Here is a 26,713-nt window from a genome sequence, read left to right as displayed (position 1 = left end):
ACTGCTCGACCGACCCTGAGCCCACGTTCCCTTGCGCGGCATGTTAGGCACCGAAAAATCGCAACGGTTGTCGTCAGGGCTGTCAGGAATGTGACATTGCAAAACGCAGCACACGGCACGAAAACTGCAGTCGGATACGATGGTCTGTTGCCTACAACCACATTTGGTGACGGCTGCGAGCCCTGACTGGTAGTGTTTGACGTTGAGCTCAACACCAATAGACGGCCACTGATCTAGCTGACAAGCCGAGCGCTTGGCTTGTGGAGGTGTGCACAAGTGACGGGTTCCCTTCCACAGATTTCTTTCATGTGAGCGCTTGATTACGGAGAGTGGCGGGCCAGATGTGCGAGGTGCGTCCGAGGGGCTGGGGTTGCCACTCTGCGACTCACGAGGTGACGATAGTTTTCTCGTTAGAGTGGGATGCACGCCAGTGGCAGATGGAAGCGTGCGGATATGCGGTGTATGACGCGACCAACATGTCGATGACCGTGGCTCACCTGCGACACGGCTGCATCGTGTTTGTTTTTGGGTCGATGCACAGAGACCAGGCTGATCAATGGACCCTCACCCCTCATCATCAAGTGCCGCGCGCTGTCGGCGCCGGTCGTGATGGCGACCCCGGCCAGGTGGAGTCACGAAGATGTGAGCAAGGCCTGACTGCCTTCGATCCCTTGGGCCAGAATGCCGTGGGATCCATTTGGCTCCAAAAGCGACATGGCCGACGGCGGGCTACGGCCAGAAACGGAAGGGCAGCTGCTCATGCGGCCACACGCTGCACGCACGCCTGGCACAATTTTCACGCGGGCGCGAGCGACCGGCGAGCTCAGCACAGCGAGCGTCGAGGGTGACGAAGGCGCGCGCGTGGAGGCCGGCGCTGGTGGCCGCAGGCGTGTTGTGATTGCAATATGTTTCTCGTCTACACGGACCGCAGCTATTTATGAAGGCTGGGCCACGCACGGGCAGGGCGACTTGGTCGCAGGGCCGCAGGCGTAGCACTGTGCACGCCGGCGCAGACGGCCGTCGCAACTACAACGAGCAGTCGCGGTCGAGGCGGAGCGCTCCAGTCAGCCGGCTGCTGCGTCTGCTGCATCTGCTGCATCTGCTGCACCTGCTGCATGCCTGGCTTGGCCGTTGCGAGCCAGCGAGCCAGCAAGCCAGCAGGGCCGGCGAGGGCCAGTGGGAAAGGCTGGGGACGGCAGCCGGTTTTCAAGAGGCGGCGAGCAGAGCGTCCACACGCCCACGATACGTGGCTCGCTCCAAGGGCCAGATGTGGTCCCTTGGGTCGTTCATTGGATTGCGCGTCGGGGCTTGCAAGCAATTTGTGCCTGACGACGCAACCAGTGCAGCGGCGCTGCGCACCAGGCCGCCTGTGCAGAGTCATGAGTGGCCGCCAGGCGCGCGCTGCGGCCTGGCGAGGATTGCGCCGGGCTAGGCTGCATGTGGCAGAGTTTTCACCGTGCGCGGCACATGAGTGGCCGGCCCACGAACGATTATTACGCAGGCCTGTGCGGTAGGAGGGCCTGCCACGCCTGTGGGCCCGCAAGGCCGTGTTGGCTTGCGAGGAACGGGCTCGTCGAGGGCCCCTTCGCTAAACGGCCACGGCCGGGCAACCAGAGCACATTGCCAGCGACCCGTCTCGCTCCTCTTCACCCGTCCACCTCCATCCTCACCCTCTCCAAACCCGACAGGTTGCAGGCGCTGCTCGACGCGACTCTTGCCGCTGAGCCATCTGCTGTTTCGAACGGCCGGCCTGACTTGACCGTCCTCTTGCAGCCAGCGCACGCCCGGGCATCCCTACCGCCTCCGCCGCCGGAACTACGGCTCTCCAGCGCCAGTGTCCAGTGTCCAGCGCCCAGCGTCCACCACCAGTGCTCAGCATCGCTGCACCACCGCTCCAGCACCGCTTTACCTGGTGACTGCCCGCTGCGCTTGACGTCGCTCTCGCAAACTACCCGGCTGTGCTGCGCTCGCCCGTGTTTGCTCGTCCGTCAGCACCTTCTGCACGAACGCCTGCACCACCCTGGTTCGCTGGTCACCACCGACTTTTCCGTGCACCACATCGACATCGACCACCTGCGCGCGCTTTCCTTTCTCGGCTTCCGCGCTGCATTGCATCTGAGTCTCGGTTCTGAGCGCTGCTCTTTCCTTTTCCCGTCCTCCGGGTCGCGCCTTCCTCTGACGCCTCATCACCGGACCCTTGCTTGCAAGTCCGTCGACCTCGCATCACCGCGGCGATCTATTCACTTAGACCTCGCCCTGCCTCGCGTTTCAGCGGTCCGCACGCGCTTTGCCTATCTTTCGTCACTTGACGCGCAGACTGCATCGCCTAATCGCATCCCACCTGCGACACCAAACCTGCCGACCTTACACCGGCTCGCGCTCTTCAACATCCACGATTGCCATTGCCTGAGCGATATCTTCCCCTACTCCTCCCTTCGACGTTTGTCTTGACCGACTCGCTACAAAACAACGCCCATCTGGAACAACACTTCTTGTGCATGATCGAAATTTTTTAGAGCATCGTCGGCTTACAAAAGAGCTCACGCTCACCACCCTCCGGCGGCATCGAACGAAGAGACTGTACGTCACACCACCACCGCGACAGCCAACGTCACCTCGCTTGCGAACGAATCCGAACTGACATATCATACAGGTCATCGCCAGTCTAACGTTCTCCTCCACTACTTCGCGCCAACATGCCGTCTTTCTACCCCAGGCACCAGATGCCTCGCCAGCCGTATACGCCGCCAGAGTTCGTGCCGAGTTACCACTCCTCCTGCGGAGGTATGCCTTATCAGCACAACGCCTACTCTGGCCAGGCGACGGCTCGCCAACAAGACGACTACGATTATGCCGAACGCTACAGCCAGCTTGCCATGGCCATGCCTCCAATGTACCCACAGGCTGGCACATACATGGCTCCTCCTAGCCTGCCACCCCCGAGCTCATTCTACGACGCTGGCAACACGTTGCCGCCAATGCGCTCCCATGAGCAGACCATCCAACAGCAGCGTGCGCAAGAGTATAACCAGCGTACTCAGCAGCCAGCAAAGGAAGAGAAACCTGTTGGTGGTGTTTCGGCCAAACTCGACTACGACATGGATGTGATGACTGACTTCGTCCGTGACATGGCGTTGCAACTCATCACACCCGGACGTATGGAGCCTACCTCTTTCCGGAAATGGGTTTACCAGGTTTTGTGCGCCACAAGACTACCGTCTGCCACCATTGTGCTTAGCATGTCGTACTTGTCCATTAGGATGCCTATGCTGGTGCACGAGCCTAAGACCGACACGCATCTCTACCGCCTCCTCACCATTGCGTTGGTGCTTGGTAGCAAGTTCTTGGACGACAACACGTTCATCAACCGTTCCTGGTCGGAAGTCAGTGGCATCAGGGTTGACGAGCTTAACAGGCTTGAGATGGAGTGGCTTAACGCCATCGACTACAAGCTTCATCGCGATGCTACCGAGCTCCAGGGCTGGAACACCTGGTCAGACAACTGGAAGGATTACCAGGCTCGCGCCAGCCGTAGCAACAAGCTTAGTCCCATCGACACGTCGGTTCACCGTCGTTCTTACAACGCGAACAAGCCTCTTCCCGCTCTGCCTCCGCAGCAGACCTATCACACCCCATCGTACGAGACTGCGCCCAAGTCTGCCATGTCTTCGTATGGCTATGGTGGTTACGCTCAGTACGACCCGTGGAGATCGTCCGACCGCTCCCCTGCATCCGCGCCAACTACAGGACCCACCACCCCGGAGTACTATGGTGCGACCGGACCCTGGGCTCCCGCTGAGGGCTACTCGCGTCGCACCATGTTCGGTTTCCCACCCCTGTCTCAGCCAGCTCATACCCAGCACCACCACCACCAGCAGTCGACCAACTATGGCCCGCCTACTTACCAGTCGCAGTACAACGCGTCTGCTTGGAACCAGCACGGTGTGAACTGTGGTTGCATGTACTGTGCGCAGAGGCACCAGCCATACTTCATGGCTCCTGGTTTTGGCCCTCAGGCCATCACCGCCTAAGCGATGCATTCATTACGACGCCTGCACCTTCTACATTACATATTCGACGCTCGACTCTACCTCAGCGACCTGTTTGTCCAAAAGTTCCTGTCATCTTCCCTACTATCCTTCGGTCTATCTTCAGACCCTGCTGGCCACCAAATATACGTCTCTTGCATCCACGTCGAGTCTGCCCTGGCGACTCGTATGGCCCCTCAATCCTCGGCGCGCAGAGTTTTGTCTTCGCCATCTGCACGCATATCGGCGCCATCCTGGATCTAACGAAAACGCATACACACCTTGCGATCATTTTGCATCATAGATTTTTCAATTTCTCGACCTGAAGGGGTCCGTTCTTTTGTTCTTCTCTCCTTGTCTCCTGTTCTAGACATCGGCTTGCTCTGGGTCTTGGGCGCACGTACAGCGAAATTGTGGGATTCGGCGTTTTGTCCTTTGGCCTGTGTGCCACAACCAACGGTTTCTGGGTTCGATTGGCTACATCGCCGCTTCTGGCGCGACTTCTGTACAGCCTCTTTTTACGATTGTCCTTCACACTGTTTATTCGGAGGATTTTTTGCGCTTAATGGTTTTTCTTAGCGACGCTGGCTCTGGCAGCATGACCTGCCGCTTCTCGCTTGGCCTTCGACCTTGCACAGCTCTCCGGTTGGGCATATCGTCACACCATCAACGAGACCATCGCAGGCCTTTTCACGTTCCCGGTTACGACTTCTTTCGATCGTCGCCTTCCCAGCCGGGTTGTAATTAATGGCATCAGATCTATGACAGGCGTTTCTTTCATTGCGCGGCGGAAAATACCATTTCTTCAGGGCTCCAGATACCACATAGCATAGTTTCGGGCGACAGGCAAAGACCTGTATAGTGTATTACTGCGACAAAAGCAGAGTCCTGATAGTAACATCAAAATATGAAAAAAAAGATGTCGGAAAGCGGCAAATCCGCAAGGGAACATTCCTTTCGACCTCAAGCCTGAGTGACTCAATCATCCACCATTCATGTGATCGGTGGGACAGACTACATGCCGTCCACTAGGCGGAGGTGATGGTCATTGTCGATGAGAGTCTGACATACAGAACGCAAGATTGCAGGCAACCACATCAGGGCGAGCAAGCTCGTCTCACCTGCGTGTGGAACGTCGACGTCAGCTGCGTGCCTCCTTCCAGCACACGATGCAGCAACAATATGCATTCGCGGGCATCTCGGACAAAGAAAAAGGCCGACTCCGCAACGATAGTTCAGGCGCAAGGCCGCGCGCGCCGAGGCTGCAGCCAATCACCAGCATAGTCAGACGGCTTTCATCAACACTATCTCCGTGACCGCGCGATTCCTCCGCGAGAAGCGATCCTGCTGGCGCAAAGCATGCGGCGCATTGCAATCCAACCTTCCGCTACTTAGTCCGTCTTGGAGCCTGCAAGTGAGGTCTTATACAGTGTTCATGTCGCTCCGCTCATTCAGGCGAATCCTGATCAGCTCGGTCACATTTCGCAACGTCCAAAGCAGTACGAAGCAAAGAGCGCGGATTTTTTGGCAGACACCACATTTCAGTACTACGGCAAAGATGAGTTCGGTCGGTGGCGCAGGGATAGGTGCAGCCCTGTATGCTGCGGTGAGCAACCCAGGCCAGATCCTATCGCAGCCAGAGGAAGCAGCAGCCAAGGCGCATCACTTGAAGAATGGCAAGGGATTCACGAATCCATGGGACAGCTATACAGAGCTGAGCGGGCCGCAACTGTTCTGGGGATTCTTTTCGTATGAATTGCGCTCCTTCTCATACTTCATCACAGACCTAGATACTAATTAGCACAGTCGCAAAGTCAGTGGTAAAGCCAACAAGCCAGATACGACGCCGCCTACAGTCCCCGTGCAAACTCCCGTCTTTCTCTCCACGCGCGAGACTCCTAAGCTAAGGGCTACATGGCTCGGCCACGCATGTTACTACGTCGAATTCCCCGGCGGTCTGCGTGTGCTTTTCGACCCTGTGTTTGAGGACTGCTGCTCGCCCATCAACATTAGCAGCCTGAAACGCTTCACGCCGCCGCCATGCGAGTTGGAGGATTTGCCGGCCGTCGATGTTGTGGTTATCAGTCATAACCATTACGATCATCTGAGCTATCCAACCATCCAGCGCTTGCAGAAGAAATTCCCGGAGGCTCAATACTTTGCCCCGCTCGGAAACAAGGCCTGGTTCCAGAAATGCGGAGTGGAGAAGGTCACAGAGCTCGACTGGTGGGAGACACGAGATGTCAAGCTTGAGGCTGTGAAGGGCGACGACAAGGCCGACCGCACAGGATCCGTATCAGTCAGCGAAACTAGCGTGAAGGGCGATATTATAGCCACCATCGGCGCGCTCCCGTGCCAGCACGTCAGCGCCCGTACGCCCTTCGACAAATGTAAGACGCTGTGGGCGAGCTGGAGCGTCGAGTCTGGCGGTGCAAAGGTCTACTTCGCCGGCGACACAGGGTACCGCACCGTCCCCGACACCCCGGACGATGTTGACGACTACGGCCCGGAGTTTGCCCACCTCCCCGTCTGTCCGGCCTTCGCTCAGATCGGCCAGCACCGCGGGCCCTTCGATCTCGGGCTCATTCCCATTGGCGCATACGAGCCACGCTGGATGTTTAGCGCCATGCACGCCAATCCGAAGGACTCGGTGAACATTTTTCTCGACACAAAGTGCAAGCTAGCGCTCGGTATGCACTGGGGTACGTGGGTTTTGACCGAGGAGGATGTGCTCGAGCCACCGAGGAAGCTGAAGGAGGCGCTTGAGTGGAAGGGGGTTGAGCAGGAAAGGTTTGGGGTTATTGATATTGGGGCGACGAAAGAGGTGGAGACTGGATCGTAGATGGTAGGCGTGTAGCCGATAGAGCAGATTTTATGATACTCGTGTGAAAGTCAGGGCGATGGGTTTCCGCAAACATAATATTTCACGTTCTTAGGGTTTGCTGCCTCCTTTCACACTTCTGCCTTGCTAAAAAGGTGGGTTCCGATATTGTGCAAGCGCTGTTTTCGACAGAGCACTGGAAGACTATGACTTCTTCTACCGTGAATCAATATCGATGTCGAATTAGCTGACGGTCTCCCGACTGCGCTAAATTAGAAACATTTAACCACATCTACTTTCCTACCACCTTTGTGACAAAACATTCACGTCGGTTCGTTCTACCAATCTGAGCGACACAAGACAGAGTGGTGCTTACAATCGTCCCGAGACAAATTGGTACACTCTTGAACCATAAGCATGCGGCGCTGTAGCGATCAGTGCATGCCCATTCCGTTCGGCTTTCTGAAGCGGCGTCATCCCTGCATCATCAAAGTGATTGATATTGGCTCTTCCCGTCTGCAGGAGCTTTATCGTCGCTGACATTAAGCCAGTCTGCGCTGTGTATGAGAGCAGGAATCGCCCGTGTTCATTCTCGACTTCCAAATCTGCTGTGTCCATCGCAAGCAACATCTTGAACATGATCTTGTCCGATTCCTTCGCCGCCAACCACAAGGGCGAGTGACCTTGACGATCGAACGTGTTCAGGTTCAGGCTTGCATCGATCAAGATCTTGACTACGGCCGGCTTTCTCGCTGAGACCGCCGAGTTCAGCGCTCCAGCTCTTCTTTTCAGAACGTAGCCTTCCAGTCTCTGCATACAAGGAAGCAACATTCTGACTTCCGCCTCTTATCCAGTCGTTACTGCAAGGCCGAGTGTTGCTTCTTCATGGTGAACAGTAGGTTTAGTCCGAGCAAATTTTGGCCGAGAATTTGCCTTTCTGGAGGAGCATTTGGACTACCTAGGTCATTCCGGCAACCAGAGTCTGCTATACTCATAGATGTGCGGCCTTCAGCACCTCTAATTTCAATTCCTTGCGGTGGGAACTGAAGGAACGGTCCGACGATGTGACAAAAGTCTACTTCACAGTTCTTAACAGCACGTGGTGCCGCTAGATGAAGTGCGCACCATTAGAGACTAACAGTGTCTCTGGCGTCCTACTTGTTGCTTACCTCTAAAGAAAGATGTCTCCACCTGCTTTCAGTATTGCTAAGACGATCTCACTCGTTGAGTTGTTCTCGACAGCAAAATAAACGGCGCCCGCAAGGCTGATCTTCGCCAGGGTGATAGCTGTAAGAAGCGTCATGTCATTAGTACCGATAGCATGCCGCATAATTAAGCGCGGTTGATTCAAAAGCTCAAGACTTGCTCCCATGGCAACCAGTTCAGTTGCTACCGCGGATGCCTCCACGGCTACTGCGGTGTCCAGCAATGTTTCGCCCACCTCGTTCCGAGTACTAAACTCTTGAAAACGAGCTTGTCAGGAGCTGAGGATCTCATCCCTTGTTGACGGTTTTGCCATTCGAAAAATTGGTTCAATAACAGCAGAGCAACGTCCGTATGGCCCTCGAGGAGTGAGAGTTGCAGCAAATTGTTCCCGTCCAGGACTAGCTCATCATTCGCGTTTTCTTTATCTCTCAAGGTTGTAAGGAGCTCATCTTTAAGACCTAGAGCGGCGAACACGTAGACTTTGATGATCTGATAAGAGGCCAGTCACTGACTGGGTGTACTAGGTTTGTTTGGGTGCAAGGTTCTTCACAGATCATTAAGTTGGTAAACTGTCTCAGAATATGATGACCACTTGATAGCCGACATGGACCTAACCTGGTCACGACCTGTCACTTCTCAACTTTCTTGACATGTTCAGAAAAGGGAAAATTGTGACGACAACCAGTCTCTTGTCACACGACTTTCATCCAGTACTTTATGTGGTTCAGGTCTTATCCACCTGGACTGACCTACGTACTGGCAGCCTTAAGCATATGCAGGATTCTCCAGGATTCGACATTCATTAGTATACGATTCATCTCCAGCGCGTTCTTTGTAATCCCTTATAAGTCCTGGATCAGCGGAAGACGACGAATTTGTTTGGTATCTGTGCTTGATGTCACAACGAGCGCAATACCAATGGTGCAGGTCTCCCAGTGTATATGTTAAATTGTCGAAGAACAGTGACAAAATACTCAGAGTATGATCTAAAAGTCTTCCATTTTATTTTTGTTCCATATCTACCCACGGTAAGGCCGTCGGCCCATTACCTAAAATACCGTTGGTGAAGATCAGTGCCCGCCAACTCCTGTGTATCCCTGCCCGCAAATGCTCAAATGCCAAGTCGTCAATGTGATGCTTTTCTCTCCCATCGTCGGACACCTGCGTCTCTGTGGTATCATAGTCTAGATAAGCGTAGTTCAAGCAGACTTCTTGTCCGCCTCGGCAGACATGCGGTCGTGCTCATCAATGTCCCTGCGTAAGTGTTAGTTGCTATCCTGTGAGTTTCGAAGAGCAGACACATACATAGCCTCCCAAGGGTAGTTGATCCAAACATCGCCAACAGTCTGTGCGGCCAGATACCTGCCCTTCAACGTCTCCTCAGGGAGCGTGCCCTTCTTCGTCTTGTCCTTGTTGTGGAGAACGAAGATGCTGAACGTAGTCTTCTCCCCTGTGCGCCCAGATTTCTTCTGTGCCTCGACAACGTCCTTCTCAAGCTCGCGCACCGCATACTCAAGCGTTGTCCTTGTGTCATCGACCTCGTCAACGATGAGGACGTTCTTGCCAATCAAGTTGGCCATTTCGAGAGAGGACAGGTCAAGCCACTGCGTACGTGTAACCTTTGTGCCGGGAACCTCGACTTCGGAGTCGCCGGAGCCGCCGAGCTGCTCGTACAGAGAGAGACCGATGGCCTGGATCGGAATGTTGGACGAGCCGTCGCGCTTGAGAAACGAGCGCAGAATGCGCGCAGGGACGTAACCACCGCCGCCAATGGCGATCATAAGGTTGGGCTTGAACTCCTCAAGAATTCTAGGCGCGGCATCCTGGCAGTGCTTGTGCACCTGTAGAGTATCAGTAAGTTGCTCTACAGGACGGCCTGAGTTGCAGCCTTGATGCGAGCATGCTGTCTGATGAGACATATTGAAACGCCCAAGGAGGCTCATGTTGTACCACAGTGCGTGTCGCATAGCAATACATTAAAAAGTCAAGGCAACCGTAGTACAGCCAATGTGTACCCACTGAGGTGTTTTCGAGTACGTACCTGGTTGTATGTGACGTAAAGCTTCTCGACCATGGTTGCGACTTTTGTGTGTTTGTGTAGTACGTAGAGGCGCAAAGTGTAAAGTATAAGAAATTGGGTTTGGTGGTATGGTCTAAGAATGACTGAAAAAGAAAAATCTTGGGACGCGGAGCACGCCGAACATGAGGCGTGGGGTTTAAGATCAGCCCCGCGCTAGTGTGGATGACGTTAGGCTTCTGGAAGTCTTGATCGACGACCTGGGAACACACCATCTACGTTCTCACTCATTGGTTTATCGACACTCGAATGATGACCTCTGTTTTCACTCGTACTTCGAGTCACAGAATTGTAACGAGCAACCGTATGCCAGCACGACACAGCCTATGCGGTATTCATCAAGCATCACGCATACATCGCCCTGACACAGTCGCTCACACTCGCGAACCTGGGCTCGATTATTTCCCAGGGCCCCACACCTTTCAAGATACCTTCCTTTCCTGGCAAGTGCACAGTGTGATCGTAGCAGTAGACATATAATGCATCGCAGTATGGCCTTACCATGTACCTGTCGTTGACGAGGAGCTCCTTCGAAGTCGTCTGCTGTTCTCTTGGACTCCTTTGGACAAAAGAGGAAGGCTCATATGCTAATATTGTCTCCTCACACGGATCACAGATATTCCCTCTATGAATCACAATGTGGCCTGTTGTCCCAGCCTCGATGAATGTGTCTTTCCACCAAACGACATTGCCTTGATCGTGCATGTCGATAGGGTGCAGTCTGGGGTGCCGGGGACTTGTAAAAGTATGCAGTCTTTCATCGAATTGAAGTGTGAAGATAGACTTGACAGCAGAGCCGAATGTCCAGGAGTTGCATTGCAGCATGAACAGCCCATCGTGATTCGCGGGCACAAATTTCATGCTCTTCCGGTCGCCAAACTCGGTAGGGTTGCCGGCTCCGTGGAATGCTAGTGGCTGCTTGGCACCGTGTAGGCATTCGCCCGAGTATGTGAATCTGTAATACAACAGTTGAGGGCTTTCAATGATCATATCTGTCTGGCTCTGAGATCGCACGAACAGACAGAGCACAACAGTCTCAGAAACTGGTTGTAAGAGTAAGCCCAGCTCGCATGCAGGGGTCGGGAGATGTAGCCGAACCCCTGGGAGAAGTCTCGTGTCCTTCCCGATGGTGAATGATTTGCCCTGCTGGGTGTCATAGTTCCAGATATAGACGAGTATGCTATCGTGTAGCAGCCCTGTGCAAGCTACTGTCCGATTTCGACACGTGACAGCAAAGTTTCTGCTTGAAGTGACAAAACGAAACCTCTTGACTGGCCCTTGACCGGCCAATTCGTCAACGTAGATGACACCGCCAGCGTCTGCAGTGACCATCACCAGCTCTTCGGACGCAAAGACGGTTCGAAGCAGCTCGCGGGCTATAGGGACGATAGTCTTGGAGGTCAGCGATCTGAGGTTCAGCACGTGCACTTGACGGCGGTCGCGAGAGAGCCATATCAGGTGGTCACCACTGAGGACCTGTTCTGACGTAGCAAACTGTGCTGATATCTTGAAACTACTGTCAGGCAGTGCAGTTAGTGAAGCACTGCGAAAAGCGTGGATGCTTCGAGCTTTGCGCCAGCAAAAGTCAAGATCGACACCCTGGAGGTTGACCGTGCCATTGTACCAATTGTCGAGGCTGGGCTTGAGCACAGCCAAGCTTCGCAGATTCCGATGCCACCGTCGAGATACCTGTGGGTGTTAGCACATGCAAGCAGTAGCACTCTCAAACTCTACCAAACTGTAGTGTAAAGCAAGACAGCACAAAGTTTCTGGAGTGGAACATGGTACGACGACGACGACTTACAGGCTGCAGTCGCCACGGCGTGGACGTGTCAAGATACGAAAAGATGTGAGAAACAATCTCCACGGGCAGGCGTCCGATGATGTCGAACTGGAAGGTTCGTGCAATGGCAAGAGACTGGACGAACCTCCACTCGTAGGGCGACAATGCGCTCATCAAAGCTTCCAGAGCCTCTAGTCTCGAGTCAGAGGTGGGCAGGCGCGCAAACGCGTCGGCTAGGGCACTGCGCGCCATTCCAGGCAAACGAGTCGGTCCACCGGGGTAGCGACTGATGGTTCGGTGGTGGTTCACAGCAAAGGGAGGGTTTGCCGAGCTGACATGCTCGGTGACGTTGGCTGCGGCGTCGCAGGGACCCTCTTGACGATCTCCCTCCATCGAGGCAGGAGCATCCTCGTGGCGACTAGCGCCGGGACTGTGAAGACGACTGCAGCACATCACGGCGGCAGCATTGCGGAAGGCCCGGGCAGATGGCTTACAGCGGGTGCGACGCGCGATCGCTGGAGGCATGGCTACGTTGTGCAGCCGGTGCAGCCGGTGCAGCGACGCGGCGGGCACTGGGATTGCACAAATGCCATGAGGAGTGTCTGCGCGCGCTGGGACGCCACGGGACCCCGCAGCCAGACATTAAACGTTATAGCAGGGCCGCTGCAAGACTGTTCTAGAGTGTCGCGGCGGTTTCACCTGCAGGCCTACGGGCTCAGGGACGCAGGTGGCGGCCGTCTACACCGCGCGCTGGCAAGCTGGCTGGCGGCCACGGCGCGGCCAGGACGATCAGGACGACAACGGCAGCTGGCGCGCGCGGCGCTGCAGCGTGAAGGGCTGGTGCCCCTCCAGCTCGACGCCCTCAGCGCTGGTGCGCACTGCGCAGAGGCCCCCGGACGCCCAGCACCGCCGCTCCCCTCCCTCGGCGCGTGTCCTGCTGTGTCCTGTGCGTGTGGCAGACGGTCGAGGGCGTGCGGGCGTGGGCGTGGGCGTGGGCGTGCCTGGCCTGTGCCTGCCATCTCCTATCTCTAGACTCAGCAGACGTCCGAGGTCTGCGACACACGCCCTCCACTGTCTCAGCAGCTCCCTTTGCGACCAGCGCTGCCCGCCCCTGCCACTGCGCCGCGCCGTGTGACTGCCCTGCCCGCTGCCCTGCCCGCTGCCCTGCCACTGCGCGCTGCCCGCATACGTGGACGCTGCCGTCTGCAGTCCATGCCGTAGATCTGTAGATAATCCTCCGCCCGTCGTCGCTGCAGGCCAGGCCCGCGCTGCTACCCGGCGCCACGCAAACCTCTGTTCGTCGGCAGCTGCTCGTCGGCAGTGCCCGATTGCCCGCCGCCCGCAGCTCGCAGCGGACGCCCGCGTCCTCGCGGCCGACCTTTCTGGAACACCACCTCCGCTGTCGCTCCGCCGCGCCCACCTCTGCATCGGGACCCTGCAGCCAGATCCGGCCGTGGTGCTGCGCTTGCCCGAACATTTGCTCGCCGCGAAAACCTCGTGCCGCCCAGCGCGCTCCGTCTCGCGTTCCTGTGGCCGCCTCGCCGCCGCTGCCGTGCGTCGCTGTCGCTGTCCGCCCGCCGCTGAAGATCCCCCATGGCCCAGGTCGCAGAGGCTCGCAGGAGCCCGTTCGCCGAGCACAACCCCAGCATGCACCGCTCCATTCCCATCCTGCCCTCGTCCAGCTCGTCGCTGGCCCCGCCGCGGGACCCAATGGACTGCACGCCGTCCTCGTCGGCCATGGGCCCCCCGAGCTTGGCCGCCCCCAGCACCGATCGCCAGCACCTTGCGCCCGCGCACCCGGCACACACCCAGAGCCCGCTGGCGAACGGCGACCCCGACCACAGCAGCAGCCACGCCCACACCCCGAACGGCTCTGCCAGCGCCGCGCCTGCCGTGGGCGCCGCCGCCGCCGCCCAGCAGCCCAAGGTGGTGCAGACGGCCTTCATCCACAAACTCTACAAGTGCGCCCCCCAGCCCTGCGCGGCAGTCCGCCCGCCCGTCCGCACCCACTAACGCCGTCGCAGCATGCTCGAGGACCAAAGCATCCAGCACCTCATCTCCTGGTCGAGCACCAACGAGAGCTTCGTCATGTCGCCGTCCAGCGAGTTCTCAAAAGTCTTGTCGTACGTTCCACCCCAGCCATCTCCACATGTCCACGTCGTGCAGTCCTAAACGACCCCACAGCTCGTACTTCAAGCACACCAACATCTCGTCCTTTGTTCGCCAGCTGAACATGTACGGTTTTCATAAAGGTCGGTCGTGCCCACTTTGCTTGCGAGACACTTGCTAAGCCTGCCAGTGAGCGACGTGTTCCACACCGGATCGCCAGACTCGCCGCTCTGGGAGTTCAAGCACGGAAACGGGAACTTCAAGCGCGGCGACCTCGTCGGCTTGCGCGAGATCAAGCGCCGCGCCTCGAGGCACGCACTCATCCATCGCGACTCCTTCTCCACCCCCAAGATCCCGTCCGGGCCGCCCCCCACACAGCCTGTCGAGCAGCAGATGCCAGATCCCGTCGAGTCGCGACTCAACGCCCTCGAGTACAACATGCACAACATGCATTCGCAGATCCAGCGATCCGAGGACACGTGCGCGTATCTCAGCCAGAAGGCTGCAGTGTTGATGGAAGGCATGATGCGCTGCCACCAGGTATGCCCAATCCGCGCACAGTCTGTGCCGTGCTAATCATGTCTCAGTGGAACCACGAGTTGACACATCAGCTCATGGATCTTGTCCCAGATCCAGACCATTCCGTGCACAAGAACATTGCAAACATGCAACGAGACATTAGCCGATACACCGATATGCTGCGCTCGTTGGATCAAGCAGAGGAGCCATCTTCAGCCCGCCAATCGTATTTCCTTCAAGTGGACAACAACGGCCCGCCTCTATCGCCACGCGCCATGCCCCATGACCAGTATCCCGATTCTCGACGCGGATCCTTAGCCGGCCTCACACGACAGACGCCCGTGAAGCCTGCAGTCCCAGCACATCTTGCAATCTCCCCGCGGCGATATGGCTCCATTGGCGCTGGGAATTACTCCCCTTCATCAGCCAGACCCCCGATTGCACACCAGCCGCCACCCCCGCCTCCACCGCCCCCGCCTTCTATTCAAGCTCCTGGTGGAAATGGGGGAAACAATGGCGGTAGCGGCGCAAGCCCGCCTTACAACCACTTCCAGCGGCGACACACCTCGGCCGATATTCGGACCGTTGGTTGGCAGCCACAACCTCCACCCACGCATTCACCATACGCGTCTGGTCACAATTCTACGCAATGGCCTTCTTCGCCGCACAGAGCACCGATTGGTGGCGGTGACGAACAACTCCGCAACGCTCTGGAGTCGTATCAACTACCTCGAGGGCCCCGTGGGCGGACGTCGAGACAGGGCACACCGCCCGACGGTCCTCCGTCGTCTTCGTTGAACCCAGATAGTGGCTGGACACTACCGGGAGCACGCTTCCCGTTCAAAGGCTTCGACACCCCCGGACCTCCGACACGTCGTTCCAGCATGGCGTCGAACGTGCATTCTCTTCTTAACCCCGCAGAGACTGCTGAGCGCGCAGACGAAGACGAACCTGAGGACCCTAGGAAGAGGAAGAGGCTCCAGTAAAAGCTTGCTTTGCTTATCATTTTTTCAAAACATCACCTCAATGCTGCAGGACTGTTGTCCTTTGGAGGCAAGCGCTGTTTAATGGCTGGCATTTTGTTTTCACCTGCACTAAACTACAGAGGCTATCTCACCACCATCTGCGCCTTGTCGGCGGCAAATTTTATACATCTCACGGTCTCTCCTATCAGATATCCACGCATCTTCATGCGATATTCCTACCAAATTCAACTGAGCATCAAAGCTTTTTCGCATCAGAATGTATCAGATCCTGTGACCAAGCCCGTGCTGCCTGTGTTGTAGCTGATCAGCCATGAAATGGTCATTAGCGCACACGATGTGTGGCTTGTGGTACGCAGAAAAGTCCCGGATTCTGTCAATCAAGATCATTCGTATTCCAAGAGGGATGTTCGTGGTTCTAGCAGTGAAGAATAACGGGGTAAGCGGGTACGTTGAGCGGTTGTTGCGGTGGGAGAATCGCGAGTCATGATGATCGAGTCGCTTTAGCGTGGAAGCAAGCAGGGCGCATGTATCTCGTCGGTAGACGTGGCGGTTGTCTATAGAAGGCGGTTTACAATGTAGGAGTTTGAACGTGATACAAAGACATGTTTCTCCGTGCGCAAGAGAGTGGCACAAGGGGCCCTGCAATACTCGGCCAAACCACATCACAGCCTGGACATCAGAGTGCGGAGACGATGATTTGCGAGGTCATCAAGTCGTGTGTCATTAGATACCCAATGGCCATACCTTCCCTCCCTTCGCCATTTCCCTTCACGGTCGCCCGCTACTATACGCACTGCTCTAGGTATCCTCCATCCCGCAAAAAAGGGGTATATGGTAATTACTATACAAGAACGACGAGGACGCTGCCTTTTGTACGCCGAATGCCCTCCCCAAATATGTATGATGTTATATGCTGAACGCCGGTCGCCATGGAGTCTGTCAAACGCGATACAATGATGAAAATAAAAGTGCAGCGTGGTGTGATATTATGCTGTGGTGTGTGGAAGAGGATGTGACTCAACTTCTCATCCGGCGAAAGCGGCGAGACGCCTTTCTTCTCAGGCCGCCCATTGCGCGGCGGACGCTCTCGCCGTCTGTCTCGTCGCCGTCAAATCTTTGTGTTGGTGAAGCGTGACCTTGTTGGTTCTGTCTTGCGCTCTTGACTGAGTTTTGGTGCGCGATTGTCTTGTTCTGCTCTCGCCAGAACAGCCGCTTCTGGTCTATCACCGCTTGGCTCAAGCTTCCGAAGCCCTTTTTGACAAAGGCAAAGTCGTGCAGGATGTTGGGATCGATACATGTTCTGGGCAGGTTCTGGACAAGCATAAAGAGCTCGCCATCGCCCGGGCGGTACTTCTTGATCTCAGGCTCGCCTAGCTTGAAAATGGCGAGCGCGTAGCGGTACAACGCTCGAGGTCCTTCATACAAGAAGGCATCCCATATGCGGAGCACCGTCTCAATGGGCAGGACACCGACGAAGAGTGACATGAACCAGGATGTACACGACAACGCCACAGTAGGCTGACGCTGAAACTTCGAGTTGGGATGGGCGTTGGAGCCAGCGCCCGAATTGATTAGATCGGTGTCATTGATAGAGGCCCAGACCTTCGGGAGGTAGTCCTTGATGAGCATCATGAGGACGTTGACTTCGGTATTGGCAAGAGAGCGAGCGTGGGCGCCCGGGAGGTGATTTTGCGTGATGATCGAAAGGATGATGAAACACTTTTCCTTATCCTGCTTGAGAAATAGAAGCAAGAGACCAGCGATGAAATTCAGCGATTGGCAATAGCCAATGCTGGGGTTGTTGAGAGCGAAGCAAGAGAGGACTTCGCGGAGGTCTTGGATGAGAGCAGGCTCCTCGTCAGACTCTCCATCTAATAGATCGGTTGCTGGCTCAGGGCGGAAATGTATGTTGTCAGGGAACGTGCGGTCGAGGTCTCGCTCGATCGCATCCTTGTCATCCTTGTTCAGCTCGTCACGTTTGATTCGTGCAGCTAGCGAAGCATACAGGCCAATGTTCTCTTTCTGCTGGAGAGCGTGTTGGCCACCGGAGTAGTACCACCACATGGCTCCTCGCCATTCCGGAGGATAGCCTTTGCGAGCATAACGCTTGACTCTCTCGCTCATTTCCGGGAACCTGGTCGGCTCAGTTACCGAGAGGCCCTGTTTGACCATCAAAGCGATCCACTTATTTCGGCGCCTGATGATATGCTCTTCGTATCGCGATGCCCATGCATTGTGCTCTTGTACGGTGACATTCAACGACTCCTTCTTGAAGCCGTAGCGGTCACGCTCTGCCTTTGCCGCCACCATCTTACGTACTGCTGGGGCAATCCTTGGGTCGTCTTCGTCTTGAGTGAATGCAGCCGTAGGCTTTGCTTCGGCGGTTTTGACGGGTTTCAAGAACGAGTCAAGCCCAAACCCACTTTTTCGGTCGTACACACTGGTCGATGCTCGACGCGGTATTGCTTCGTCCTCATCAACTTCCGGCAGTGACTGAGACTTTTGAAACTGGGGTGACTGAGGAGTAGGATCCATCTTTGGAACCACCTCGGTCGACGCCAGACGGGATGCACTCGGCCTCTGGGAATGTCTTCTCGAGTAAGCCTCGATATCTGCCCAGTCTCGTCGCGACATGCGCGCCTTGTTCATGGGTAGCTGTGGTAGAGCAGCGATCTCACGGTGCATCTCTGACATCTGGGCCCGTTCGGCACTTGGTATCTTAGAAGAGATTCCGTCATCCGGGGTTTTTACTAGTGCGTTCGGTGCATTAAGAGACAGTGCCTGCAGAGTCATGGATATCCGCCGGGGCACCTCGCGACTCAACCGTTGCCTTTCGTCTGATCTTTTCTTATTTGTCAGAGCTGTGACAGCTTCAATTGTCCGCGGTGTGTACAGCGGAGCTGTGTGGTGCGGCTTCAAGTCACCCTCTGCTCCTCCCTGTGTATCTTCATCCAACAGGCTCTGATCCGAGGTATCTGCAGACGGTGGGCGAATGGAGAGGCGATGCTTTCTCAGTCCAGCTTTGGGCATCATTCCATTGAGCGGTGGTATTGGGGAGTTGTTCCAGTGCGTGAGATTCTCCGAGGAATGGAAAGAAGACAATGAATCCATGTCGCGAGACGGCGTCTGTGACAGTTCGGGCGGCTCCATGTCCAGAGCTGCTGGGGAGGGGTTGTCGTCGACCATTGAGTAACCGCGGACGTCCTCATCGTAGCAGTAAGCGTCAATGACATCGTCGACGGCGCTGAAGGCATCCAGCTCCTCCTCGTCCTCTTCAGCAAGATCAGACGTCTGTGCTGTCTCTGGGGAATCGTCACGGTCGCGCAGGCGGTCTCTCGACTGGTCTCGCGAGTAGATGCTGTTCTGGCGATCACTGGCCACGGAGCTGCGTGCTGTTGCTATGCTGCTGCGGCCCGTGCCAGGCTCCATGACGCTCGAGGAAGCGTTTGTGTAGCCTGACCTCAAGCTGAAGCGAGGCTCCTCGCCCCGCAGCTGCCGCATGGGCGGAGGAGGGTAGTAGTCCGAGTGGGACCAGTTGGGCACTCCGCGGTTGGGCTTGTATGTGCCGGAGAGGTTGGAGCGCTCGCCGGTGCGGTACTGGCCGTAGTCGGGGATCGAGGTCACGGAGCGGAGCGGCGGAGCGGGGGTGAAGGAGGCCTGCGACGAGCTGGTGTAGCCGCGGGGCCTGATGGGCGAGATGGGGCCCGACACGTCCTCGCAGGACGAGTCCCACTGCGGCCCGCTGGACATGGGCGGGTTGCTGGCCAGCGGGTTGAAGATGGCACGCAGGTCGGGCGAGGCCGGGCCGGCGCCGTCACGTCTCATGGCCGGGGCGACGACGGGCGACGAGGTGGGGCCGTCGTGCGGCGGCGGGCCGTACTTGGGCGACGACACGGCGGCGTGGCGCAGCAGCGACGGGGCGCGCTGGCGCGGGGCCGGGAACTTGGGCGAGGGCAGGGCGGCGAACGGCACGGTGGGGCTCTCGGGGGCCGGGCTGTAGGCGCGGCGCTCGTAGGCGGGCGACACGGCGGTGTCCATGTTCAATTGCATGGGGAGCAGCTGTCTCTTCGCGGCGGGGCCATGGAGGTGCGGGTCGCGCGGCGGCGGGGACGAGGGCGGGGTGTCGTAATTCGCGGGCAGATAGGCGAGATACTGCAGGCGTGAGGGCGGCGAGGCGGGCGAGTCGTAGCGGAGCGCGGCGGGCGCGTCGTCGGCGGGCCAGTGGGCGACGGTCGGCGGGCCGGCACGGTGCAGGGCGTCGGCCATGGCAGCAGCGGCGACGACGGGCGGCGAGGCGCGGGCGGTCTCACGCGGGCGAGGACAGGAGCGCGGTGGTGGTGGCTGGCGGCGAACACATCATCGAGGGCCCGGGGCGGGCAGGGCGAGGGCGAGGCGGCGGGCGAGCGCGCAGGCCGCTGGCGACGACGAGGCGTAAGGCGGGCGCGGGCGGCTTGAAACCCAAAACGCAGCACTACCGTCAGGCTCGTGGAGCACAGCAGCACTGGGACACGGGGACGCTGGGACGCTGGGGCAAGCACCGCCACGGCGCACGCTCAGGGAGGCAGCAACGGCAGCAGCGGCAGCAGTGGGCGGGCGACGAGACGCGGGTAGCAGGCAGCGGGCGCGGTGCGAGGGCAGCAGCGAGGGCGCAGCGAGGGCTCAAACTCACGGGGCGACGCAGGTGAAGGGAGCAGCGTCGCAGAGGCTGGATGGTGGCCGCTCCACGCAGCGCCGTCGTGCACGCAGTGCCTCGTCCCTTGGGCCAATGTCGGCTTCCGCATCCCCGCCGGCGTGGGTCGAGAGAGGCTCAAGCGCTGCCTGACGTTTTGGACCGTCTGCACGCCGCAGCTTCGAGCAAGCGCCCTCACCCGCAACCTTCACGCGTGCCGATGCAGCCAATGGCTGCCGCCCGCTGCGCTACGTTTCATTACCGAGATTGGCTGCTGCACTGCTGCACGCCGTTTCTGGCGGTGGGCGCCCTGCATGCTGGCCGCCCGCCCGCCGCCGCCCATTGGCAGCCTGCAGCCTCTCCTGGCGCACTGGCTGGAAACCACTGCACCTCACCCTTGGGCCCATATCCGCAGCTGCCGGCGCATCGGTGCACGCCTGTGCTTTGCCTCTGCCTGCAGCCCTGGCCTGCCCGCCGCTGCGACTGTGTCCGCATCTGTGTCAGCGCTGCCATGCTGAGACGCCCTCGGCCCACCGCTGACTCGTTAGATTGCCTGCGCCAGCAATGCCAGCGGTGCAGCCCGAGCGCGCACAGGAACGGAACTTCGAGAAGCACATGGGCGTTGCCGCGACCAGTTCCCCCCGGGGTCCATTCTCCACTGGGCTGCTAGTACGTCACCATTTGTTCTCGAAGCACTTGCAACGCGCCCATCCTGGCCCTCTCATCTCCTTCTCTCGTCACGTCGCCTGGCATGGTGCACATCGCGATTCGCCCCCGAGGAATTTGCTGGACGGGCCGTGACCTGGCCGTCCTGAGCAGACCGCATCCACCCACCCACCCCTACCGGACTTCAGCTACCCGCCGTCAGCTACCCGGGCGGGCAGCCACATCTCACCCGGGCTCGGAGATTTTCGCCGCCAGCATCGCGTGTGAATGAACCATCCATGTTGATATCGACTCGTTATATGCTCTTTCCGTGCCCCCCTCACCACTCGTTCCCATTGCCAGCCGCCTAATGCAGCTTTGCCAAACGCCCAAAATGCAGCAAACCCATCCGATGCCAGCCTGTCGTCCTGCTCTGCCCTGCCTGCCTGTCGGTCTGCCGGCCTGCCTGCCTGTCGGACCTGCCTGTCCGCCCGTGTCGCGTGACGTCCTGCTCACTTCGCATACCGCTTGACCCAGTCCTGCGCATTCTTCTCAAACTGCTTGCGATTCTCCCTGTACTCGTTGGCAATAGATGGTTCAATAGCGTCGTCCGGGTTGGGCTCAATCAGGAGCGTCTGAATGAGGCGAAGGACCGAAACAACCTTGTTTGGTGGCTTCCATTCATCGGGACGCAGCAGACCCAGACACATGGAGCCCTTGTCATCGTTGCTGACGTTCGGGTGGTAGATCTTGGTGCGGAACGACACGACCGGAGGTTTGAAGGGGTACTCGTTGGGGAATGTGATCTCGAGCTTGAAGTGCCCGCCCTGCGTAGCGTTAGCTTAGCCTCGTATGGCAAATGCGCGCGTGATGCCTCTACATACCGCGTACACAGACTGCTCGGGGCCCTCCATAAGGACCTCCCACTTCGTCATGTTCTGCTCATCAAAGTTGATCTTCGTGCCCGCCGGCATGTCCGCGTTGCACTCGCCGTACTCCTGCAGCCGTGTCAGTATACGTCGCCGACCGCTTCCAACAAGAGACCTGCCTTCATGATCCGCTTCTTTGCGCCTGTGCTCATCTTGACGGTGTCGTGGCTGTGTGGTGGAGGTGCTGTGTTGCCTGAGAAGGTATTGCGGCGCTATAGCTGCAGGGCGCTAGTTATGCGTTGTCAAGCCTGGAGCAGATAAGAGAACGCTAGAGTGAAGGGCAAGCCTCGCTGCGAAGACGGTGGTGGGTTTCTATAACATGTGCTGACAAGAGAAGTTGAGAGGCACACGCGTGGCGGGGAAGTCTAAGGAAACCATGACGCAGAGGCAAACAATTGTGCTGTGCCATTACTGACTAACTCTACAGTAGACGAAGCTAACGTCAAGCCGGCTGCACATGCTGCTTTTGCTGCGCACCCCAATTCCCACAGTTGCGTTTCTGCTGGTGAGTCTTTCCGGCACACGGTTTGTCGTTGGCGTCTCAAGACTTACCGACGTCACAGGCGCTTCTAGTTCGCAATTTCACACTCTACATTGTAACATGACCACGCCCACAACGCCGACATCGGTGTGGAATCATTCCGCCGCGTCGACAATCATGTGGGAGAACGCGATTGCATTGAGACTTTTATCGAGGTCGACAATAGGTCATGTTTGTTCACGCGGCCGCAGAATTAGAACCCGTGTTGCGCAAAGATGAACACGATGCTGAGTACCGTAATGGACAGCGAGATGGATATGTATATGCGTGAAGGTATCAATTTTCGTGCTAGACTATGTATGGGATATCTCAGTTCGTCATTCACCACCACCAACTCCATTTTCGTCGGCGCTTAACAGAAAGTAACAGAAAACCAGCGCTCATAAGCTCAACATCCTAACGCCTCATAGCGGATCCGAATCTACTGCTTGGGATCGGCAGCAGCGGCGTAGCTGGCATCACCGCTCTTCTCGTTCTTGGTGGTATCCTTAGCGCAACCGGCGCAAGCGCACTGGCCTTCAGGGCATGGGCACTTGCCAGATACGGAGCCACAGTTGCACTGGGTCTTGCCGTTACCGACTTCGTGCACGTTGGCCTCCTCAACGCTGGGCTTGCCACCGTCCTCAGCCTTCGCACATCCGGAGCATGCACACTGACCCTCAGGGCAGGGGCACTTGCCAGACACGGAGCCACAGTTGCACTGGGTCTTGCCGTCGCCGACACTGTGGACATCAGCCTCCTCCTTGGAAGGCTTGCCCTCGCTGCCGCTCTGACTGCCCTTCTTCAGGTCAGCCAAGTGACGAGCCTCGTTGTGCACATCCATGACGGTCTTGTTGCCCTGATCGTAGAAGGCCCTAAGCTTCTGGCCAGTAGGTGTGCCCTGCGCCTTGTCGAAGTAGCTGGTGAGGCCAGCCCAGGCACCCAATGCCTTGTTGGAGAGACCAAGCTTCTGGTCGACAGCCTGTGCCTTTTGCGAAGCCTGAGTCTTGGAGTCGATGTTCTGCAGGGTCTGGAGGAACTTGGTGCTGTAGCCGTGCTGCTTATCGGCAGCAAGGGCGCTCTCGATGGCCTTGTCAGAGATGGCATAACCGTGGGCGAGGTACTCGGCTACAATGCGAGCACGGGGCTTCTGCTCCTGCGAGATGTGGTCACCCTCGTGGGTCTCGTCTGCTGTCGACTTCTCGGTTGTAGAGTCGCCGCTAGCAGACTTGACGTGGACCGAGTTGGGGCCTAGTTGTGTGCTGTCAAGAAGGAGCGCCGTCTTGGCGGCAGCCGCCTTCTCAAAGGTGACCGACGCAGACTGTGTGTCATTGCCAGTGGACTTGACGGAAATGTCCTGAATCTTTCCACAGAAGCTGAAGAAGGACTTGATCTCGTCCTCAGACGTCTTCGTGCTGATGTTCTCGACGTGGACGGTAGAAGACATTGCGAGATGTGCGGTGTTTATCTGATGAAAGGTATGTGAAAGAGTTGTGTTCGTGATTGGGTACAAAAGGAGGTCAATGGAGGTATTTGTAGGGAAGAGGAATGTTTGTGTTGGCGGGGTGCTCATATGGAAACAGCGTTGATGACGTCGCTGCTCCGCCCCGCGTCGTACAGCCACGCGTGTGGCGACTTCCGCACAAACAGCGCAGAGGGAACCTTCACGAATCACGGGCCAGTTTGCAGACCATTTAACATGTGCAAATGGAAGCTTGCAATTCTTATGCGATGCTACTTGCTAAGCTCAATGCGTCTCCAGTTGCGAACCGCGCAAGCTCCACAGCCGAGGGGTACGAGTTTGTGCTCAACACGCGAAGCCTCACAGGCATTTGTGCACGTAGGGGCGGTGAGTGCATCAGACGACAGGAATTGATCGTGGGCTCTATGCCATCGAAATGAAGAAAACGTGAGATTATCATGAGCTTTTGATCCATGCGTTTGTCGCTTCAATGCCATGTTTCAATAAATCATCTATCCACTGTTCATTACGGTAATGCCTAGGCCCAGCCTTCAACCGCAGCATCTACCTCCTTCCTGTATCTCTGCTGGCCATCAATTTGCTCAAGGAAGACCTTGTATTTGGCCTCCAGTAACTTCTTGACATTCTTGTCTGCGATCGGCTTCACTGTTTTGCCAGGCTTGCTAAATCTGTCCATGATGTCCCAAAGCGGCTCGCTGTTACCATCTTTGTCGGTGCTCGCTGCCTTCGCACCAAGCATAGCTGCACCATGGACGACCGCAGCGTGAACGTACTTGGGAATCAGTACAGGCATATCGCAAGCGGTCGCTACGAGCTGCATGAGCAGGGTATTCTGGCACTGGGAGCCAGACATGAAGATTGACGAGATGACATGGCCAGAATTATTCATCGTCGACACAATCTGGTGAGTCTGCAGCGCGATGAACTCCAATGTGGCGTAGTAGTACATCGCTAGACCGTCAAGACTCTTGTCAGAGCTCAAGCCGATGACTGAGCCCTTCATGTTGGGATCGGCAATGGGCGAGCGGTTGCCGAACAAATCGCCGTAGAAGAAGAAGTGGCGGCCTAGCCATGAGATGTGTGGTGCATTCTCGCGCTCAGCCATCTCGCGGAGGTGCTCGTTTAGGTAGTCGTAGATGTTCGTGTTAAAAGTCTCCGCAACAGAGGATGCTTCGTTGAATGCGGGATGTGTCTCAATAACGTGCTTGAGCAGTTCGCCTGTTGCACTCTGGCCGCCTTCCGCCATCCAGTACTCAGGTAGCAAAACGTCTCTGTAGGGGCCCCATACACCTGGGACGAAGACGGGGTCTCGAGACATGGCAAGATGGCAAGTCGAAGTTCCTGCGACTGCAGCCAGTCGTGTAAAGGCCTGCTCTACATCGTTCTTTGCGTGACTCATGTCGAGGGTATCTTCGTCGAGCTTGACTTTGGCACCAACGGTACCAATCCAGCCAGCGTAGGCATCGATGACACCACTGCCAACAGCTACACCGGGATTAAGGCCCATCTCTGCGGCCGCCTTCTCGCTCAGTGTCCCGACAAGCTCGCCGGCAGTAAGGTACCGTCCGTTCTGGTGTGTGTCAGCAGGCCCTCGCTCATATGGTGGTGCAGGACAAACCACTTTGTCGACGCCTCCCATGCGCTTGAAGTTATCCTCGCATAGATCTTCCAACCCAATCTCTTTCAGGAAGTCTTCCTGCCATCCCTTCACGCTCCCATCAACACCAACGGGAACGAACCCTTGCTTGCAAACTACACTGCAGTAGCTTCGAGTGTCACTTCCAGTGGCCAAATGTGTAAGCGCGTCACCGAGGTCGTAGAACTTGCAGCGATCGAAGAGCTCTTTCGGCATGTTGTTTTTCAACCACAATACCTTGGGGATTTCCATCTCGATAGACATCTTTCCTCCAACGTAGCGAAGAAGATTGTGGTCGGTCGCGTTGATTTTCTCGGTCTCTTCGACAGGTCGATGGTCAAGCCATAGAATGACATTGCGATCATTGCCGTCTCTGTTGTCAAAATGTGGACCAGTAACGGAGACTGGCTCATCGGTGTCTTCTGTGAAAACAGAGAGCGAGCATGTAGCGTCGAAGCCAATGCCACGAATGGAGTCACGGTCGATGCCGTGTTGGTCCATAGCTCGGCGGACTGAGGAGCAGATGCATCGCCAGATGTCTGTTGTGGATTGTTCCTGGCGCCGTCAGCTCACGTCTCTGTTCTCATGTCAGGTAGGAGTACATAGTAACCGGTCTGTGGCTGCCACAGGCCAATGTTTTCTGAGGCCAGCCCAACAATGTCACCCTGATCGTTCATGATACAAGCTCTGGCACTGCCTGTACCAACATCGATACCAATATAGTGGTCAACATGTGGGCGGATTTCGTTGCGAGGATCAGTCATTTGGCGAGATGGCTGCCGTGAGTTCTGTCTGAAAGGGATTGTAGCTGCCATGGTGGTGTGTGTACAGCTGCAAAGTGGCTTCTGAGTAAAGCAAGGGAGAATTCAAGACTATCAATTAAGCTGGAGCTCTTCGATAGTGTTGAGAGGAGCCTACAGCTCTGGCTGCGTGATGAGCTCATAGCTATGAGGACCCGAGCACCATAGTGGGGGCGGGGCGAATGAAGGGCTTAGTGATCCCCAGCTTTCCAGCAATGAGACCGACTCTCGCTGTCGTCCCCAGAGCCAGCGCGCATGATTTTCTGGACTCTTTCCATAATGGATGGAGAATTGTGGAGATCGTGAGACCCCGGATCCACCTGTTCTGGCATCCCGCGTGCATGTTGTTGGCTAGAAAAAACGCCACTGAGCAAAACCAATTCTTGGGCGAGCACTGTCGCGGGGGTATTCGGGGCATCGCCGAGGCTTGACAGACCTCATAGCGACGCGAGCCGACGCGATGGCAGGGCAACAGATGTGGTCGCAGTTTGCAGGGGAGCTC

General features: G+C 57.0%; 12 protein-coding genes across 12 annotated transcripts; 4 read left to right on the top strand and 8 right to left on the bottom strand.

Moving 5' to 3' along the window:
- Nucleotides 1–632: 632 nt before the first annotated feature.
- On the bottom strand, nucleotides 633–1,381 carry C7974DRAFT_379534 (uncharacterized protein; the record flags this gene model as incomplete). Its single annotated transcript, XM_046140470.1, has 2 exons — nucleotides 633–916; nucleotides 958–1,381. 2 exons carry the CDS (start codon nucleotides 1,379–1,381, stop codon nucleotides 633–635), a joined length of 708 nt encoding a protein of 235 aa, XP_045993471.1.
- A 1,156-nt stretch (nucleotides 1,382–2,537) lies between these two features.
- Nucleotides 2,538–4,312, top strand: C7974DRAFT_49572 (uncharacterized protein). Its single transcript, XM_046146736.1, has 2 exons — nucleotides 2,538–2,580; nucleotides 2,654–4,312. Exon 2 carries the CDS (start codon nucleotides 2,697–2,699, stop codon nucleotides 4,029–4,031), a length of 1,335 nt encoding a protein of 444 aa, XP_045993470.1. The 5' UTR covers nucleotides 2,538–2,580; nucleotides 2,654–2,696; the 3' UTR covers nucleotides 4,032–4,312.
- Nucleotides 4,313–5,586: 1,274 nt separating this feature from the next.
- Nucleotides 5,587–6,870, top strand: C7974DRAFT_319365 (beta-lactamase superfamily domain-containing protein; the record flags this gene model as incomplete). Its single annotated transcript, XM_046138708.1, has 2 exons — nucleotides 5,587–5,777; nucleotides 5,835–6,870. 2 exons carry the CDS (start codon nucleotides 5,587–5,589, stop codon nucleotides 6,868–6,870), a joined length of 1,227 nt encoding a protein of 408 aa, XP_045993469.1.
- Nucleotides 6,871–8,985: 2,115 nt separating this feature from the next.
- On the bottom strand, nucleotides 8,986–10,294 carry C7974DRAFT_402215 (hypoxanthine guanine phosphoribosyltransferase). Its single transcript, XM_046142673.1, has 3 exons — nucleotides 10,097–10,294; nucleotides 9,361–9,896; nucleotides 8,986–9,309 (listed from the first exon to the last, which is right to left on the bottom strand). The coding sequence occupies exons 1-3, from the start codon at nucleotides 10,127–10,129 to the stop codon at nucleotides 9,255–9,257; spliced, it is 624 nt and encodes a 207-aa protein (XP_045993468.1). The 5' UTR covers nucleotides 10,130–10,294; the 3' UTR covers nucleotides 8,986–9,254.
- A 7-nt stretch (nucleotides 10,295–10,301) lies between these two features.
- C7974DRAFT_402211 (uncharacterized protein) lies at nucleotides 10,302–12,458 on the bottom strand. The gene is made up of 2 exons (XM_046142672.1): nucleotides 11,939–12,458; nucleotides 10,302–11,823 (listed from the first exon to the last, which is right to left on the bottom strand). Exons 1-2 carry the CDS (start codon nucleotides 12,438–12,440, stop codon nucleotides 10,478–10,480), a joined length of 1,848 nt encoding a protein of 615 aa, XP_045993467.1. The 5' UTR covers nucleotides 12,441–12,458; the 3' UTR covers nucleotides 10,302–10,477.
- Nucleotides 12,459–13,322: 864 nt separating this feature from the next.
- Nucleotides 13,323–15,660, top strand: C7974DRAFT_49474 (HSF-type DNA-binding-domain-containing protein). Its single transcript, XM_046146734.1, has 5 exons — nucleotides 13,323–13,876; nucleotides 13,940–14,038; nucleotides 14,100–14,167; nucleotides 14,215–14,564; nucleotides 14,612–15,660. Exons 1-5 carry the CDS (start codon nucleotides 13,509–13,511, stop codon nucleotides 15,527–15,529), a joined length of 1,803 nt encoding a protein of 600 aa, XP_045993466.1. The 5' UTR covers nucleotides 13,323–13,508; the 3' UTR covers nucleotides 15,530–15,660.
- Nucleotides 15,660–16,369, bottom strand: C7974DRAFT_49490 (uncharacterized protein). Its single transcript, XM_046146735.1, has one exon. It carries the CDS (start codon nucleotides 16,190–16,192, stop codon nucleotides 15,791–15,793), a length of 402 nt encoding a protein of 133 aa, XP_045993465.1. The 5' UTR covers nucleotides 16,193–16,369; the 3' UTR covers nucleotides 15,660–15,790.
- A 186-nt stretch (nucleotides 16,370–16,555) lies between these two features.
- C7974DRAFT_342945 (rab-GTPase-TBC domain-containing protein) lies at nucleotides 16,556–19,795 on the bottom strand (the record flags this gene model as incomplete). The annotated part of the gene is made up of 1 exon (XM_046139306.1): nucleotides 16,556–19,795. A coding segment is annotated over one exon (3,240 nt), but the record flags the coding sequence as incomplete, so codon positions are not given.
- A 1,382-nt stretch (nucleotides 19,796–21,177) lies between these two features.
- On the bottom strand, nucleotides 21,178–22,379 carry C7974DRAFT_49016 (ubiquitin-conjugating enzyme/RWD-like protein). Its single transcript, XM_046146731.1, has 3 exons — nucleotides 21,892–22,379; nucleotides 21,728–21,841; nucleotides 21,178–21,670 (listed from the first exon to the last, which is right to left on the bottom strand). Exons 1-3 carry the CDS (start codon nucleotides 21,922–21,924, stop codon nucleotides 21,356–21,358), a joined length of 462 nt encoding a protein of 153 aa, XP_045993463.1. The 5' UTR covers nucleotides 21,925–22,379; the 3' UTR covers nucleotides 21,178–21,355.
- C7974DRAFT_402206 (uncharacterized protein) lies at nucleotides 22,127–22,572 on the top strand. Its single transcript, XM_046142671.1, has one exon. The coding sequence runs from the start codon at nucleotides 22,230–22,232 to the stop codon at nucleotides 22,530–22,532; it is 303 nt and encodes a 100-aa protein (XP_045993462.1). The 5' UTR covers nucleotides 22,127–22,229; the 3' UTR covers nucleotides 22,533–22,572.
- A 162-nt stretch (nucleotides 22,573–22,734) lies between these two features.
- C7974DRAFT_416776 (uncharacterized protein) lies at nucleotides 22,735–23,739 on the bottom strand (the record flags this gene model as incomplete). The annotated part of the gene is made up of 1 exon (XM_046144019.1): nucleotides 22,735–23,739. The coding sequence occupies one exon, from the start codon at nucleotides 23,737–23,739 to the stop codon at nucleotides 22,735–22,737; it is 1,005 nt and encodes a 334-aa protein (XP_045993461.1).
- A 339-nt stretch (nucleotides 23,740–24,078) lies between these two features.
- C7974DRAFT_49208 (FGGY family of carbohydrate kinase) lies at nucleotides 24,079–26,678 on the bottom strand. Its single transcript, XM_046146732.1, has 3 exons — nucleotides 26,014–26,678; nucleotides 25,394–25,966; nucleotides 24,079–25,345 (listed from the first exon to the last, which is right to left on the bottom strand). Exons 1-3 carry the CDS (start codon nucleotides 26,224–26,226, stop codon nucleotides 24,293–24,295), a joined length of 1,839 nt encoding a protein of 612 aa, XP_045993460.1. The 5' UTR covers nucleotides 26,227–26,678; the 3' UTR covers nucleotides 24,079–24,292.
- Nucleotides 26,679–26,713: the final 35 nt, after the last annotated feature.

The sequence above is a fragment of the Boeremia exigua genome (genome assembly GCF_020726555.1).
Source record: "Boeremia exigua strain MPI-SDFR-AT-0100 chromosome Unknown C7974scaffold_11, whole genome shotgun sequence".
NCBI classification, from domain to species: Eukaryota; Fungi; Ascomycota; class Dothideomycetes; order Pleosporales; family Didymellaceae; genus Boeremia; species Boeremia exigua.
This window is presented reverse-complemented; position numbering and strand designations above follow the sequence as displayed.

Coding starts and splice junctions, on each gene's coding strand:
- C7974DRAFT_402215 (XM_046142673.1), bottom strand. CDS start 10,129: ATGGTCGAGAAGCTTTACGTCACATACAACCAG. Junction 9,897..10,096: donor TTTACGTCACATACAACCAG/GTACGTACTCGA, acceptor GATACTCTACAG/GTGCACAAGCACTGCCAGGA. Junction 9,310..9,360: donor AACTACCCTTGGGAGGCTAT/GTATGTGTCTGC, acceptor ACACTTACGCAG/GGACATTGATGAGCACGACC.
- C7974DRAFT_49208 (XM_046146732.1), bottom strand. CDS start 26,226: ATGGCAGCTACAATCCCTTTCAGACAGAACTCACGGCAGCCATCTCGC. Junction 25,967..26,013: donor AGCCACAGACCGGTTACTAT/GTACTCCTACCT, acceptor TGACGGCGCCAG/GAACAATCCACAACAGACAT. Junction 25,346..25,393: donor TGGGAGGCGTCGACAAAGTG/GTTTGTCCTGCA, acceptor GACACACACCAG/AACGGACGGTACCTTACTGC.
- C7974DRAFT_402206 (XM_046142671.1), top strand. CDS start 22,230: ATGCTGCTTTTGCTGCGCACCCCAATTCCCACAGTTGCGTTTCTGCTG.
- C7974DRAFT_49474 (XM_046146734.1), top strand. CDS start 13,509: ATGGCCCAGGTCGCAGAGGCTCGCAGGAGCCCGTTCGCCGAGCACAAC. Junction 14,039..14,099: donor GAGTTCTCAAAAGTCTTGTC/GTACGTTCCACC, acceptor ACGACCCCACAG/CTCGTACTTCAAGCACACCA. Junction 14,565..14,611: donor GCATGATGCGCTGCCACCAG/GTATGCCCAATC, acceptor ATCATGTCTCAG/TGGAACCACGAGTTGACACA.
- C7974DRAFT_49572 (XM_046146736.1), top strand. CDS start 2,697: ATGCCGTCTTTCTACCCCAGGCACCAGATGCCTCGCCAGCCGTATACG.
- C7974DRAFT_402211 (XM_046142672.1), bottom strand. CDS start 12,440: ATGCCTCCAGCGATCGCGCGTCGCACCCGCTGTAAGCCATCTGCCCGG. Junction 11,824..11,938: donor CACGCCGTGGCGACTGCAGC/CTGTAAGTCGTC, acceptor GCTAACACCCAC/AGGTATCTCGACGGTGGCAT.
- C7974DRAFT_49490 (XM_046146735.1), bottom strand. CDS start 16,192: ATGTGGTTTGGCCGAGTATTGCAGGGCCCCTTGTGCCACTCTCTTGCG.
- C7974DRAFT_49016 (XM_046146731.1), bottom strand. CDS start 21,924: ATGAGCACAGGCGCAAAGAAGCGGATCATGAAG. Junction 21,842..21,891: donor CAAAGAAGCGGATCATGAAG/GCAGGTCTCTTG, acceptor ACACGGCTGCAG/GAGTACGGCGAGTGCAACGC. Junction 21,671..21,727: donor CCGAGCAGTCTGTGTACGCG/GTATGTAGAGGC, acceptor AACGCTACGCAG/GGCGGGCACTTCAAGCTCGA.